The sequence below is a fragment of the Lontra canadensis genome, unplaced genomic scaffold (genome assembly GCF_010015895.1).
Source record: "Lontra canadensis isolate GAN:19392208 unplaced genomic scaffold, GSC_riverotter_1.0 scaffold1, whole genome shotgun sequence".
NCBI lineage: Eukaryota > Metazoa > Chordata > Mammalia > Carnivora > Mustelidae > Lontra > Lontra canadensis.
In genome coordinates, this window is record NW_022630995.1 from 28,595,116 (window position 1) to 28,608,561 (window position 13,446).

General features: G+C 39.9%; 1 protein-coding gene across 1 annotated transcript in view; it reads left to right on the plus strand.

Annotated features, from left to right (window-relative positions):
• The first annotated feature begins 1,446 nt into the window (after positions 1-1,446).
• The window catches only part of GABRA4 (gamma-aminobutyric acid type A receptor subunit alpha4), a 67,031-nt gene continuing 55,031 nt past the window's right edge, over positions 1,447-13,446 (plus strand). Inside the window, exons 1-2 of the mRNA XM_032852436.1 lie at positions 1,447-1,778; positions 2,190-2,308. Of these exons, the coding sequence (XP_032708327.1) occupies positions 1,693-1,778; positions 2,190-2,308 (205 nt within the window). The 5' untranslated portion in view covers positions 1,447-1,692. The remainder of the gene's footprint in view (positions 1,779-2,189; positions 2,309-13,446) is intronic.

Genomic DNA, 13,446 nt, shown 5'->3' on the forward strand with positions numbered 1-13,446 from the left:
ATAAGAGAAAAAAATAAATACTGATAAATAATAATTACCTAGTCCAGACCCTCAAAGGATCGTTTAGAGAAGAATGATACGTATGGAATTAAGAAGAAGTATAACAGACACTATGAAGGAAACAATACAGAATATCATGGAAGTGCATACCTCTCCTATTACATACTTTTGACAATCAGAAAAGCTTCCCCTTTGTGAAGAAAATTTTAATCAGAATATTGAAACAAGCAAAAATAAATAAACAAAATCCTAAAATTCCCTTGGTTTGATTGTCCTCATATCAAATCAGCACACCAGTCAACAAAATTTGAAAAACCACCCAAGTTCTAAACAGAAATAGTTATTGGTGGTGATAGTTTCCAGGGAACTAACTTAATTACTTAGGTCATTGGTCCATCGTGTGCAGCTTTCCAAGTGCATCACTATTAATGTGAAAGACACCTTTCCCCCTGGGAACCAATAATTAACATTTTAAAAAGGTCTGTTGAAAGTGCTTATCTCTGTTCAACAAAACGCTAAAGATGTAGTGCTTAGTGTCCCCTTTCAAGTCATTAGTGAACTAAGAGGTATTCCCCTCCATTTTATCTTCCCAACCCTCCTTTATCCCAAACACACCTCACATTTTGTCTTTCTCCTGTCTCTCTCTCCCCGGCCATCCTTTCCTCCTTCCCAAAGTGGTCATCTTTGGAAATCAGTGAGCTCCATTATAAAAGAAGAGCATCAAGTGTCGCAAAAAAAGTGATTTTGACCAGATGTTCCTTGGCTTCACCTTTCTTTTCTTCTCCAGCAATGGATGCAGCAGCAAAGCTGTGAGTGTGTAAGCCAGGTAGGAGCACCCACAGTAAAGGAATTTGGTATCTTTACAGCAACAGCTTGGCAGATGTGTTGAGCCCAGAATGAAGCCCAAGTCCACTTTCTCAGTTTGGCAAGCGTCTGCCCAGTGAATTGCAACCCCTCTCACCAGGAAGAATCCTCTTTGTTTTCCTGCCCCCCTCCAAAGTTCCTCCTCCCCAAATTATCTGAAAGGGAGAGTCCCAAAGTTTGTTTCTGTCCATACTTGATCCCTGGTCCTCACCATGATCTCCCATCCTCATGCCCAGCCATTCCAGTCATACAGCTCCTTCTCCACCTCCAGCCTCGAAAATGGGTACAAAGCAGGGCCTGGAACAACCAGCCTAAGGAGAGAGAAGCTTCATTGGTGAAATCCAAATCCCAGCAGGAAGTGGGGGGGTGGGAATCAGGAGGAAAAAGTGGAGGCAAAGCAATGCTGCGGGCAGGGACCCATTTGGGGTTGGGGATGGCAGTCGTGAGGAGGGGCGGAAAGCCGGAGTTAAAGGTTGGAAAGAACTTGCTCAGCCTTTCGGTGCAAGCGCGGCAATGTTAACCTCCGAAGCTTCCCGGTGCGGGCACGAAAGGGTGTTGAGCGGTATACATAGCTCTCCATACACATTGGGAGCTCAGCGAGAAAAGGAGGGGGCGATGGCAGGCAGGTTCCGCCTCCCCCTGGCCCGCGTGCACACACGCGCCCACCGCGGCTCGGGCTGGCTGAGCGCGGGCGAGTGTGAGCGCGGGCGAGTGTGAGCGCGAGTGTGCGCACGCCGCGGAGAGCCTCTGCCCTCGCCTCGCACCCTGCTCAGGGCATCTTGAGAGCCTGGAAACGTGAACAGGCTTAAAGTATGGCATGTTGCAAAGATGGTTTCTGCCAAGAAGGTACCCGCGATCGCTACGTCCTCCCGGGTCAGTTTCGCCCTCCTGCACTTCCTGTGCCTGGCGGCTTGGTGAGTTCCCTGGGGTCCAGAGTCGCAGGGGTGGAGAGGTGGCCAGCTCCGGGCTCCCGCTGGCCGCCGCCCCTCCCAGGGCAAAGCAGACCCTCCGGTCGGGACTGTAAGGTCAGGGGCCGCAGCTGGGCTTTTCTGTGCCCAAGTAGACGCGGAAAGCAGAAGGGGCACCGGGTGCAAGAAGAGTGTGGGTTTTGGGGTGCGTGTGCACTGGGTGCGCCTTTCTTGACCATTTTTCTGTCCCCCATCCTTCAGATCTGCCTCCTTCAGCTTGGGGCAAGAGACTCTTTCCCTAGAAGATAAACCTGTTTCCACCTGTTCTGTGATCGATTCTTAAAACAACCCCTTCTGCCGTTTTTGTTTTTCGTTGTTTTTTTTTTTTTTTTCTTTTTCCCCCCCTTGCGTTTGCAGTTTAAACGAATCCCCAGGAGAGAACCAAAAGGAGGAGAAATTATGCCCGGAAAATTTTACCCGCATCCTGGACAGCTTACTCGATGGTTATGACAACAGGCTGCGTCCTGGATTTGGGGGTATGAACGATTTCAAACGCTCACGTGTGTCCTGTCTGTCCCTCTCTCGGTCTGCCTGTCTGTGTATCATTAGGTATGCTTCGAGTGGAAAAATGAAAAATCTCTCTCTCAGTCTCTCTGTCTCTCCTTCCCTCCCCACCCCCCTTCCCCTTGATGAGACCTCTGACAAGAAGACCGCCCCCACCAGTACTTTCCCATCTCCCTGCCGCCTCAGAAGCTTTGCCTCTCCCCCACACTAATTACCTTCCGGGACCTAACTGCTGGGTGGGGGAGGTTGGAGGGAAAGAGTCAAAAATGGGAACTTGGGGCTCGGTTGCCCAGCTGCGCTGCACCCTGAGAATGGACTTCCCCTGCACCTGGCCACTTTGCTCAGAGCAGGTTGCACTTGAGGCAACTGATCCCAAGTCCCTTGTCCTCCCACGTGGTATCTGTCCCTCTGCCAAAACCTCGCCACCGTGTTCTACCTAGGACATGAATCTGGGGCACGAAGCTGCCCGCTCTGCTAGAGAACCCAGTCCTTTGCTGTTCTCCTCCATAGTGGGATGAATTTTTACTTTATTTGGGGAGAAGGCATTTACTTCCCTTCTAAGACTTTGGAGTCAGAGGTGTTTCAGCTTTATTTCTTCCTTAAGTATTTATAAGGACTATAATAGAGGCACATCTATTAACTGTACTGCTGCTCTCTTGCATGTTCATATTCTGTTCGCTTATATAATGAGAATCTATGTGGCAAGCATTGTGCTAGGCACTGTGTTCGCAGAATCTCAAGATATAATTCTGACCCCCAAACACCCGTTCAGTCGCTCAGTCCAGTTCAGAGAGAACATATGTCTTTACTCCAAGTGTCAGCTCAGGTCTTCTGACCACCAAGTCCCTGTTCTTTCCAATTACACGGAGCTAGTTGTGCACTGGGAAGTGAGCTGAAGAAGGAACAAGCTCTATCTTAAAGGAACCTCTTAGTAGTAGTAGCAGTAATAACAGTAATAACTACTAATATTGTATTTATTTATTTGAATTTTCATATATACCAGGCATTTTATAGGCATTACTGAGAGTAAGTTCTTATTATCCCCATTTTACAGATGAGGAAATTGAGGCTTGGGAAGTTAAGTAACCAGTTCAAGTTCACAGCTGGTAAGTGGCGTGGGTAGGATGTGAACCCAGGTCAGGTTGTATATTTAAGAGACAAACCCATGAAGACTGAGGGGATATCAGATGGTATGTGACAAGCATCACATGATATTAGCAGCACAGGGCACATTAAGCTTCCTGACTTGAGTGTGTGGAGAAAGTGAAAGGGAGCAGGACATTCCCGTGATAGAGGACAGAATTAGATACGGTCTCAGGTTTGAAAGAATTATCAGAAGTAAAATAGAATTGGAGAGAGCGGAGCTGGATGATTTTTTTGGAGTCTGATGAGTCTGGTTCTTCTCATTAAACAAATGAGGGCACTAAAGATTACAAATGGAAAGTGATTTATACAGGGACAGAGAACATATTAATGGTTGGCTGGAATCAGATCTTCTGATCCCAAACTTTTTCTGGATTTTATTGAGAGGGTTATAGGGGGTCGTTGAGGGTATTAATTGAGTTTTTGCATGTTGACAGTGATAAATCTGGATGAGAAGGATGAAAGATTCTCCTAGTTCTTCTCACATTGCCTCTCCAGGAGTAAGATATTCAGCCCTGCATTTTCCATCATGCAAATCTGAAAAGAGCCTTCCTTGCAGAAGTGAATCATTTATCAATGCACAATCTTTCACAAGTGACTGAGAAATTATCACTTTATATCCAAAAAAGAATTTTGTGGAGAATATTTCAGATGACGTGTTATCACTGAAGACTATCTTATATCAATAAAAGAAGTTTTATCCTCCCATAAAGGTTTTAAACATGACATTTTAAGTACGGAAAAAAAATAACAGAAATACCAAATCACATGAGTTTAAGTATTTATTAGAGAATTGATGTGCCTGAACATAAAGTGAAAAATTAAAACTGAAATGATATGGTTTTATTATTAAATGGCGGAAGTTGAAAATAATACCTGCCCAATTGGTTATAATACAAGTACAACTCAAAAAGAAGAAGGAACCCATCATAGATGCGTCCCTTACACCAACCACCTTGTCCCGTAATATTGTGTAGACAATAAAATGAATGAAATCAATCTATGTAAGCCATTGCTAGATTCTAGCTAGCTACAGGATTGCTGAACTGTCTCAAGGGCATTATTAGTCATCTCACTTGTCACTGCCAAGTGATCTGCGTTACCCACCTGGAGATACTTTCATAGCTTTATGGGAAGATGTTGAATTCACCTTACTTCAAGTGTTAGCAGTTACTTAATCATTAAAAATTTACTATACTACACAATTTTTTTGGCTGTGCTCATAAATATTTGGGTAAATGTGATTAATTTTTTTTTGGAAATGGGTCATTCTCTGTAAAGGCATAGCATAACAAATGTGACAGGGGAATCGTAATTCTCACCTGCCCAAACCATGTAATCTGTTTACAGGATGTTGTAAATGAGCATCACTGAAAATAATAAGAAAATACTCATTCTTAGCACAGACTCTTGGATACCACAAGTTTGGTCCCTTGTTTGACATTTCAATACTTTGTGGAAAGTTTGGCATTTTAAAAATAAAATGAAAACAATCCAGACTTTGGTCAGTTTGCTATAAATACAGATTTACTTCCTGGTCCCTTTAATCCTACTTCTGCTCTTTGTAGAGCATTTACTTTATATCTGTTTATACAACTTAGCTGTGTTCCATTTAAAATAAAGCTAAAAGCAAAGATTTGAATTGAAATTGGATGGTTTGTGATTGTTCAGTAGGCCAGCAGGGGTTGGAATAGATTTGGAAACTAAATTACATATTTTTAACTCAGCGGCACAGCTTGCAACAGGGAAGTAAAAGGAACTGAAATCATTCTCTTCTTTTCATCCCTCCAGGGTCTCCTCTCCCTTGTCTCCCACGTTCTCCCATTGGAGAGGAAAAGGGGAAAAGGTGAGAAGAGAAGGAAGGAGACATGGTGAGAGAAGCCAGATTGGGACTTTTGAAGGGGTGTAGTTCTTTTGGCCTCTGAAAAATCAGTCTGCTGTCATCTTGAAGTAGCTTGCACCCGCTTAGAAGTGGCATGCAAGTGTACCCTTCCATAAAGGAGCTAGAAAATCATTCCCCTATGCTTTTAGCTGCTTTCAACACTGTTCTACGCCATCTTAAAAATGCACAGCTAAGGTATTAACCTCCAGGAGATAGCTTAGGAAGCCAGCCCTTAACCACTTACATATATTGAAGGATTACACAACCCTTGTACATTTCAGTCTTTTGAGGCACATGATCTGGAGTAATAAATACTTCGACTAATGATAATTGCCTTGGATCATCTTCCACAACCTCCCTGAAATGGAACAAACCATCAGGTCAGTTTTGTAAGGTTGCTCACTAGCCTAGCTGGACTTCACGTTAGTGAGGTCCTTCTACTGTTTGGAAACCTTTTTGCATACAATATTTAATAAGATTCTCATAACAACACAAAGAGATAGGCAGGGTGGGCATCATCCCTATGTTAGAGGGGGAGGCTGGGAAAAGTTCCAATGAATTGCTCAAGAACCCTAAAACTACTAATAGACCACCAATGGACCAGGCAGCTGGTCTATTGCTACATCCACTTCTAAAGCTTTCTTACATCCTTCTGTTTACCAAGAGTGAAATTTTCATTAACATACCTTCTTGTTCCTAAGTAGGTTATTAAAATAAGCAAAACTGCATTTCCCCCAAAGGAGCGAAATGAGAACTTTTATTCTAAAGCTCTAATAACATTTTTAAATGGAAAAGCAAATATGGAGAAGTATATATACTTAGGTAAATTTGGAATAAGTTCCCTACACAAATAAAAATATTCTTGCAATGTTTTCAAATGATCTATATCCTAGCCAAAATGCACTAACCATGTGCTAGCCTTATTAATTGAATGTCTATAGAAAATAAACTTTTTAAAATGTGTAGACAAAAAGAACACTTCAAATCCCTAGGGCAACAGAAAAGTAAAGCTTCATTCTCTTTTGATTTGTCACTGTCATTTAACATCCATTTGTTGAACCAATAGATATTGAGATCACTATGTATCAGGAACAGTGTGAGGTTGTAAAGGTATTATTCTGAATCAGACACAGGCCCTTGTGAACTTTAGAACTAAACAGTGTAGAGAGATAAAAATAACAAAGAAACAAATAACAAAATATTAAAGATAATGCTGTGGAACAGTCTAAAAGCATGCTAAGATAGAGAATTAACTGGGTAAGGGATCTATTTCAGATACATTTTCAGATGGTGAAGAATATCTTGTAAGTTGAGCCCTGAAGGTGATGGATATGGAAAAGGTAAGCAAAAGCTGTTCTCAGGCAGGAAAGAAAGAAAGAAAGAAAGAGAATGAGTGTAAGGATTCTAAGGTAGATGATAAGTTAGTGTGATTCAGACAGTGAAGGGAGTTTGGTGAAAGGCATTCTGGGAAGGTAGTAATAAAACAAGAAAAAGAATCTCACAGGTCTAGCTTCTTGTGGTAAGCAGAGGCCAGAGCAGGCAAGGCCCTTTGTAAAAGAGTTTTGATCCTTTTTTAGTGAACCTGGAAGCCACTGGAGTTTTCTTGGTGGAGGGAATGACCTGATATGACTCAGATTGTAATGTGATCCCTTTGGTTACTGCATAATAAAAAGAAAAACTTAGATACAGAGGTTGGGCAATATTGGAACAAAGAGACCAGCAAAGAAGTTTTTTCTGGGGTTGTGGGGGAGGTTCTCTTTGTTAAGTTAATGGTGGCTTGGTATACAGCAGTAGATGTAGTAAAGATAGATTTAAGTGGAAAAATTGAGGTACATTTTGGAGGTATAATTCAACAGATAATTGGAGATGGATTTCATATGGGTGGTAAAGGAGAGGGAGAAGTAAAAAAAAATGACTCCTGGATTTTTATTTTGAGAAAGTGGGTAGAGGATGGTGCTTTTTAAATTAGGAAGGAGGGAAAGAGGGAGAAGAGAGATGGGGGTGAAATCAAGAAATCAGGTGCGGATATGTGAAGATTGTTAGAGTAAATATGTGGAGTCCTAGTGGTTGTACATATTTGGATATCACAGAAGAGTTTTAACTGCAGATATACAAGAGTGTCACAGCATACAACACTATGAGAATAGATCCCTAAAAAAGAGTATAGAAAGGGCAAGGAGACCAGAACCAAGCCTCAAAGAACACTAACAATTGAGGAAGGGCAGAAAACCTAGAATTGTCAGAGGAGGATGACTGTGATACAGGTGGGCACTCAGAGCCTGTGAAATTCTAGAAGTAAAGAGAGTGGAATGTCTTAGGGAGGAAGGATGAGAAGCCTCTCAAATTCTTTTAAGATTAAGTAAGATAAGGCTAAACACATGGAGATGTTTCATTTCATTCACTTTTCATCAACTCCTTATTAATCATATGATATGTGTCAGGCACTGTTCTAGGATGGCACAGAGAAATGCATTAGTAAACAAAATAAATGCAGTTCTCTGCCTTCATGAGCTGACAATTTAGTGAAAGAGACAGAAAATGAGCCACAGAAATAAGTAAAATATAGTGTCCGAAGTCAATAACTGCTATGGAATATTAAAAAGCAGGGGAGGGGCTGTAGTTTTAATGAAAGTAGTAGGAAAAACTTCAATGAGAAGGTGATATTTTGAACAATGATCTTAAGCGGGTAAAAGGAGAAGCCACGTTTGTGTTAGAAGAAACACTATGTGTGAAACTGCCAAGCATGCAAGTTAGAGTTGCTGTAGTCAAGTTTAACAGGACTGAGGAGTAAGAAGGGGTTGGTATGATACAAAAATGAGGTTGTGTAAAGCTTTGCAAGCTGATAAATACTTTAGTGTTACTTTGAGTCAGATCACAAGTGATTAGATGGATTCTAACAGGGGTAAGTCCTAAACTGCCCAATTTTCAAAGACTCACGTTGGTTGCTGTAGTGACAAAAGCCGCTAGGGTCAAGGGCAAATGCATAGATGTTTTCATAATTAACTAGGTGAGAGATGATGGATGTATTGACCAAGCCAGAGGCATGAAGCTTGTGAAGTGGGAAGAAATGATCTGGTTCTGGCTAGGTTTCAAAGCGTTGGTCCACTAATGACAGCTAGAAAGAGGAGTGTGAGAAAAAAGGAGGTATCTGACACCAAAGTTTTTGACTTGAACACCTAAAAAATAGAGTTGCCAACACTGTGGCAGAAGCAGATGAGGGGTGTGAATGAACAATTTGTATGTGGATATGTTAAGTCAAGATGCCTATTGGACATTAAGTGAAGATGAATCTGGAAAGCAGGATGATTGGTATATCAATATATATTATTATACTTAAAACCATAAGACTACAGGGACCATCAAGAGATTAAGGATGAGGTGTTCCTGGGTGGTTCAGTGGGTTAAAGCCTCTGCTATCGACTCAGGTCATGATTCCAGTGTCCTGGGATCAAACCCCGCATCAGGATCTCTGCTCAGCTGGGAGCCTGCTTCCCTTCCTCTCTCTCTGCCTGCCTCTCTGTCTACTCGTGATCTCTGTCTGTCAAATAAATCTTAAAAAAAAAAAGAGAGAGAAAGATTAAGGATGATATGGAAGAGGCACAGGTATAGAATTCTGAAGTCTCCAGTGTTAAGAGGTGGGGAGTTCGCAAGAATCTCTGTCCCAAGAAGACTGAGGAGGGGGGCCTTTGACATAGGAGGAAAATCTCAGAGTATGCACACTGGATGGTGAGTAAAAAGAGGAGGTGTGATTGATCATTCACTTCTTCTTCTTCTTTTTTTTTTTCATTCACTTCTTAATGCTCCTAATAGATTGAGAAAGAACAGAACATAAAATTGTTCACTGCTTTTAGCAATATCTACCTCTTCACTGATTTTGACAGAGCAGCTTTGGTGGTGTGGTGGATGTAAAAATCTGATTGGGGGGGATGGGAGGAGCCTCTGGATTTTTGTACAGGGGAGCAGAGAAATGGGGTGGTTAAGTGGAGGGAGAAGTTGGATCAAGAGAGCTTCTTTAAAAATGGGAGAAATTAAATTATTTTTTAAGTCCATGGAAACAATGCTGTAGATAGGGAAAACTAGATAGTGATGAAAGGAAGTTAAGTGGTTCCGGAGCATGAAAACCAGGTTACAATAGATGACAGAGTGAAAAGAAAGGGGAGAACTCGAGGCAGTGTGTATGGATTTTTTTTTTTTTTTCTGGAAATTCAAAATGTGAAGGGGAATAGAAAGAGGGAAGTTTGCCTTCTTTTAAGATTAGAAATATCAGAATACATCTGTGTACTACTGGAATAATCTAGTAGGGGATAATGTAATATTACAGTGGAGGGAAGGGATAACTGAAAGAAAGACACCCTTGAGATGATAAGAGACTACAGAACCCAGAACATAAATTTACTTTGTTATTTACTTGGTACAGCAAAAAAGATGTACCACCACTGTCATATATTTGCATTTTCTTTAGGGCAAGGATATTTGGTGTTTCCCCAAAAAGGCACTGTAAAATCTAGATATAGGCTATTAGTAACTTTATGGAGATGTAAATAATATTTCACTGGGCTCTTTGTTTTCTTTTAGGTGAAAAATACATCAACGTTCATTATATTATTTTCTAGGCCTTTTTATTGTGTTTCTTTTTAAAAGCTTCTTGTATACAGAGCTGGATTCTGAATTAAGAATACTTGTTTAACAATTACTCTCATTATTGGTCCGTATGTGACCTTCTTTTGATCCGCCCACCCATCCATTCAGTCATTCATTGAACTGTCATAAACACAGCAGTGCAGTCATTGAACTGCACAATGGTGACAACTTTCATCCTGCTAGGGAGTCTCCCTCATCCTCTCCTCCTGTCTGCCCCAACCACAGTTACCACCATTCTGAGTCCTTTTTAAATTATTTCATAATCTTCCTTTGAATATTACTTTAACTCAACTTTTATTTAAATTTCAATTACAAAAATTTAGTGGTTTTGAACATGTTCTATATTAGCTTTAGGTGTTTTTTTTTTTTTTCCCACTTAATCGTGTATCACTAAGATTCATTCTTGCTGTTGCATATTGCTATAGATCATTCATTGGATTGCTGTGTGATATTTCCACTTCATAGGAACCAGTTTATTCATCTTCTCTGTTGGCAGTAGGCATTTTGCTTATTTCCAAGATTGTGTTGCTGTGAATATTCTGGCCCAAATTTCCTGCTGTAAATGTGCAAAAGTTTCTTTTGCATATATATCCAGGAATGGATTTTTCTGGATTTTCATGTAAGTGGGAGTTCAACTTGATGAGATAATGCCAAACTGTTTTCTGTGGTGGTTTTACAAATTCAAACTCTCATTTACAATGAATATGAGATTCAGGATCCACAAAACCTTCAACCATATACATATACATACATATATATGTATGTGTGTGTGCATATATATACATACATATATGTATATATATACTTGAAATGGCATTGGATTGTGAAATAATTAGAATTTTCTGATTTTGAATATGGTCAAACATCTTTCAAACCTTTATTGTCTATAAGAATTTTCCTTCTGTGAAGAGCATTTTCGTCTTTTGCTCATATTTCATTGTTTTTTAAAATGCTCTTCTTATATATTTAAGTACTTTAGTCATTTAAAAAGTTGACCTGGATTGATAGAAGGATCATAGGTCATAGGAAACACTATTAATGACATCTAAGTAAAACTTGATAGCTCTGTTTTTCCTGTGTTATCAATGGGTATCTCTTCTTTGTTTATTCTGTAAAAAGGCTAGCATTTCTGTATTTTTAGTGACAAACAAAATTAGATATTTCTTTAAATATATCACTCAAGATTCCTTGTTGTTATTATATGTCCTAAGTACTTGATTTTTAGAAACACATCAGCTGTGTTTTGTAAGCTGTAGCTGGATGCATGATCTTAGGGGGCTGAAAAACCAGAAATATGTCCTCAAGTGGGTAACTGGGGACACACTAGGAATAGGGATCGACATGTTTCAGTATTAGCAGAACATCTGAGGTCTTTCTCCTGGTGTTACAGCAAATTGGATACTGTTATTGGTGGAAAAAATTAAATCATTACATCTTTTGACCAAGTCCATACAGCTGAAGTAAAGTTAGCAGTGGAAAATCATCTGACACATTGTGAATTGTTTTTCTACTGTCCACCCAAGTTCAACTCATTAATAAGATGGGAATATTCCTCTGCGTTTCATCTTGGTAGTTTTGGCTCTTTCTTTCAGACCCTACTGAAGATGACTTTGCCTTATAAAATGCCAACTATATTTTGGGGATTAAAAAACATTCCCCCATTACCAAAGAAGTAGGATTTTTAAAATAAAATATGTCTTTGATGTTATACAAATGCATATAACATTTATGAGAAGTCCTTCCAAGCCCCAAATTATCTGGTTTCTATGTAATTATGCTCTTAGTAAGGTTGATTTGAACGTCCTAAACAGTAGTGTTAGGGGAAGCGTCTCTAAGAATTATTCTTAATTACATAGCGACCATTATTCATAGAAAACTGGTTTATTGGAAACCCATTACATTGTGGCCTGAGATTAGTTCTGGGAAAGGATACAAATATAAATAAGACACATTTTCTGCTTTAATCAGGAAATATTTTTAGCTTAACTGGTATAACAAATGAATCCAAGTAATTTTTCTTTTTGGGAAGTTTTAAATCACTGGTGGGATGGTATTAAGAACACAGACATGTAGATATTCACCACCTAGTATGTGCAAAGCACTATGCTAGTTGAGAAGTTCAAGAGAGGATTAAGATTTCGTCTTTGCTGTTAAGGGAAGAAAGACAGACCCAAGCAGGCTATAATAAGATAAGAACAAAGGCATAGAAAGAGCTGCAAGAACATAGCTCAGAAATTAGGCATAAACAAAATTTAGGAAATTTAGATATGGCGTGTTATGTAATAGATAGGACATTACATAAGCAATTAACTACTGATTTATTATTTAATTATATCATTAACATAGTAAAGCTAGAATGTACTTGGGAAATCAATACAAGGGGGTAATAATTCTGGCTCTGGCGTATGATATTTAAACTCTGTGAGCTCAGTTTCCAGATCCATAAAATTCTCATGATAATATCACCCCTTGAGTGTGTTGTGAGAATTAAATGAAATAGTGTATGGAAAGAGGCTAGTAGCCCTCCTGGCACATGGTAGGCCTTCAATAAATAGAATTATTATATCTCTGCTCTTTGCTCTTTGGGGAAAAATCCTTTTCCCTGTGAGTAGTGACACACCAGCATGCCCCGTGATCTGTTAACCTCCATCCTTGTTGCTGCATTCTTAGTGTAGGCCATCATCATTTCTCAACTGGGCTGGTATGGCAGCCTTTTATAAGAGCCCTTCCTCTACACTTGCTTCTCTATAATTTACTGTTCATACAACTGCCAGAGTGATTTTATAAAGAATATAATTCAAATCATATAATTTCCTTACTTCAAACTCTTGATGGCCTTCCAATGACTAAGGGATAAATATCAAACTTCCTTATAGCCCAAGGCAGAGCTGAACTGAATATCAGAGGGAGAAAACTTTGGGAAAGAACAGAAGAAAATTGTTTCTTTTGTATTTCTGTATGCTCTTGCTTGGGAGGCCGTTATAAAATGCCACAGACAGAGTAGCTTAAACAATAGCAATATCAAGGTGTCAGCAGGCTTGATTTCCTCTAAGTCCTCTCCTTTGTTGTGGATGGTTATCTTCTCTGTCTTCACATGGTCTTTCTACTGTGTGGTTCTGTGTCCTAATCTCCTCTTCTTTTAAGGGCACCAGTCACATTGGATTCCGGTCCATCCTAAAGACCTCATTTTAACCTAATTTCCTTTTTTAAAGACCCTAATTCTAAATACAGTCATATTCTGAGCTACTGGGTGTTAGGACTTCAACATATGAATTTGGGAAGAACATAATTCAGCCCATAACAACCTCTCCATGTATGGCCCACCTGTCACCAGGATTTCTTCAAGTTCTTTTCCATGTAGTTTTAACAACTGTCACTAGAACATGTATTTTAAGTATGTTGCTTAAAAGATGTCCCTTTAGGGGACACCGGGGTGGCTCAGTG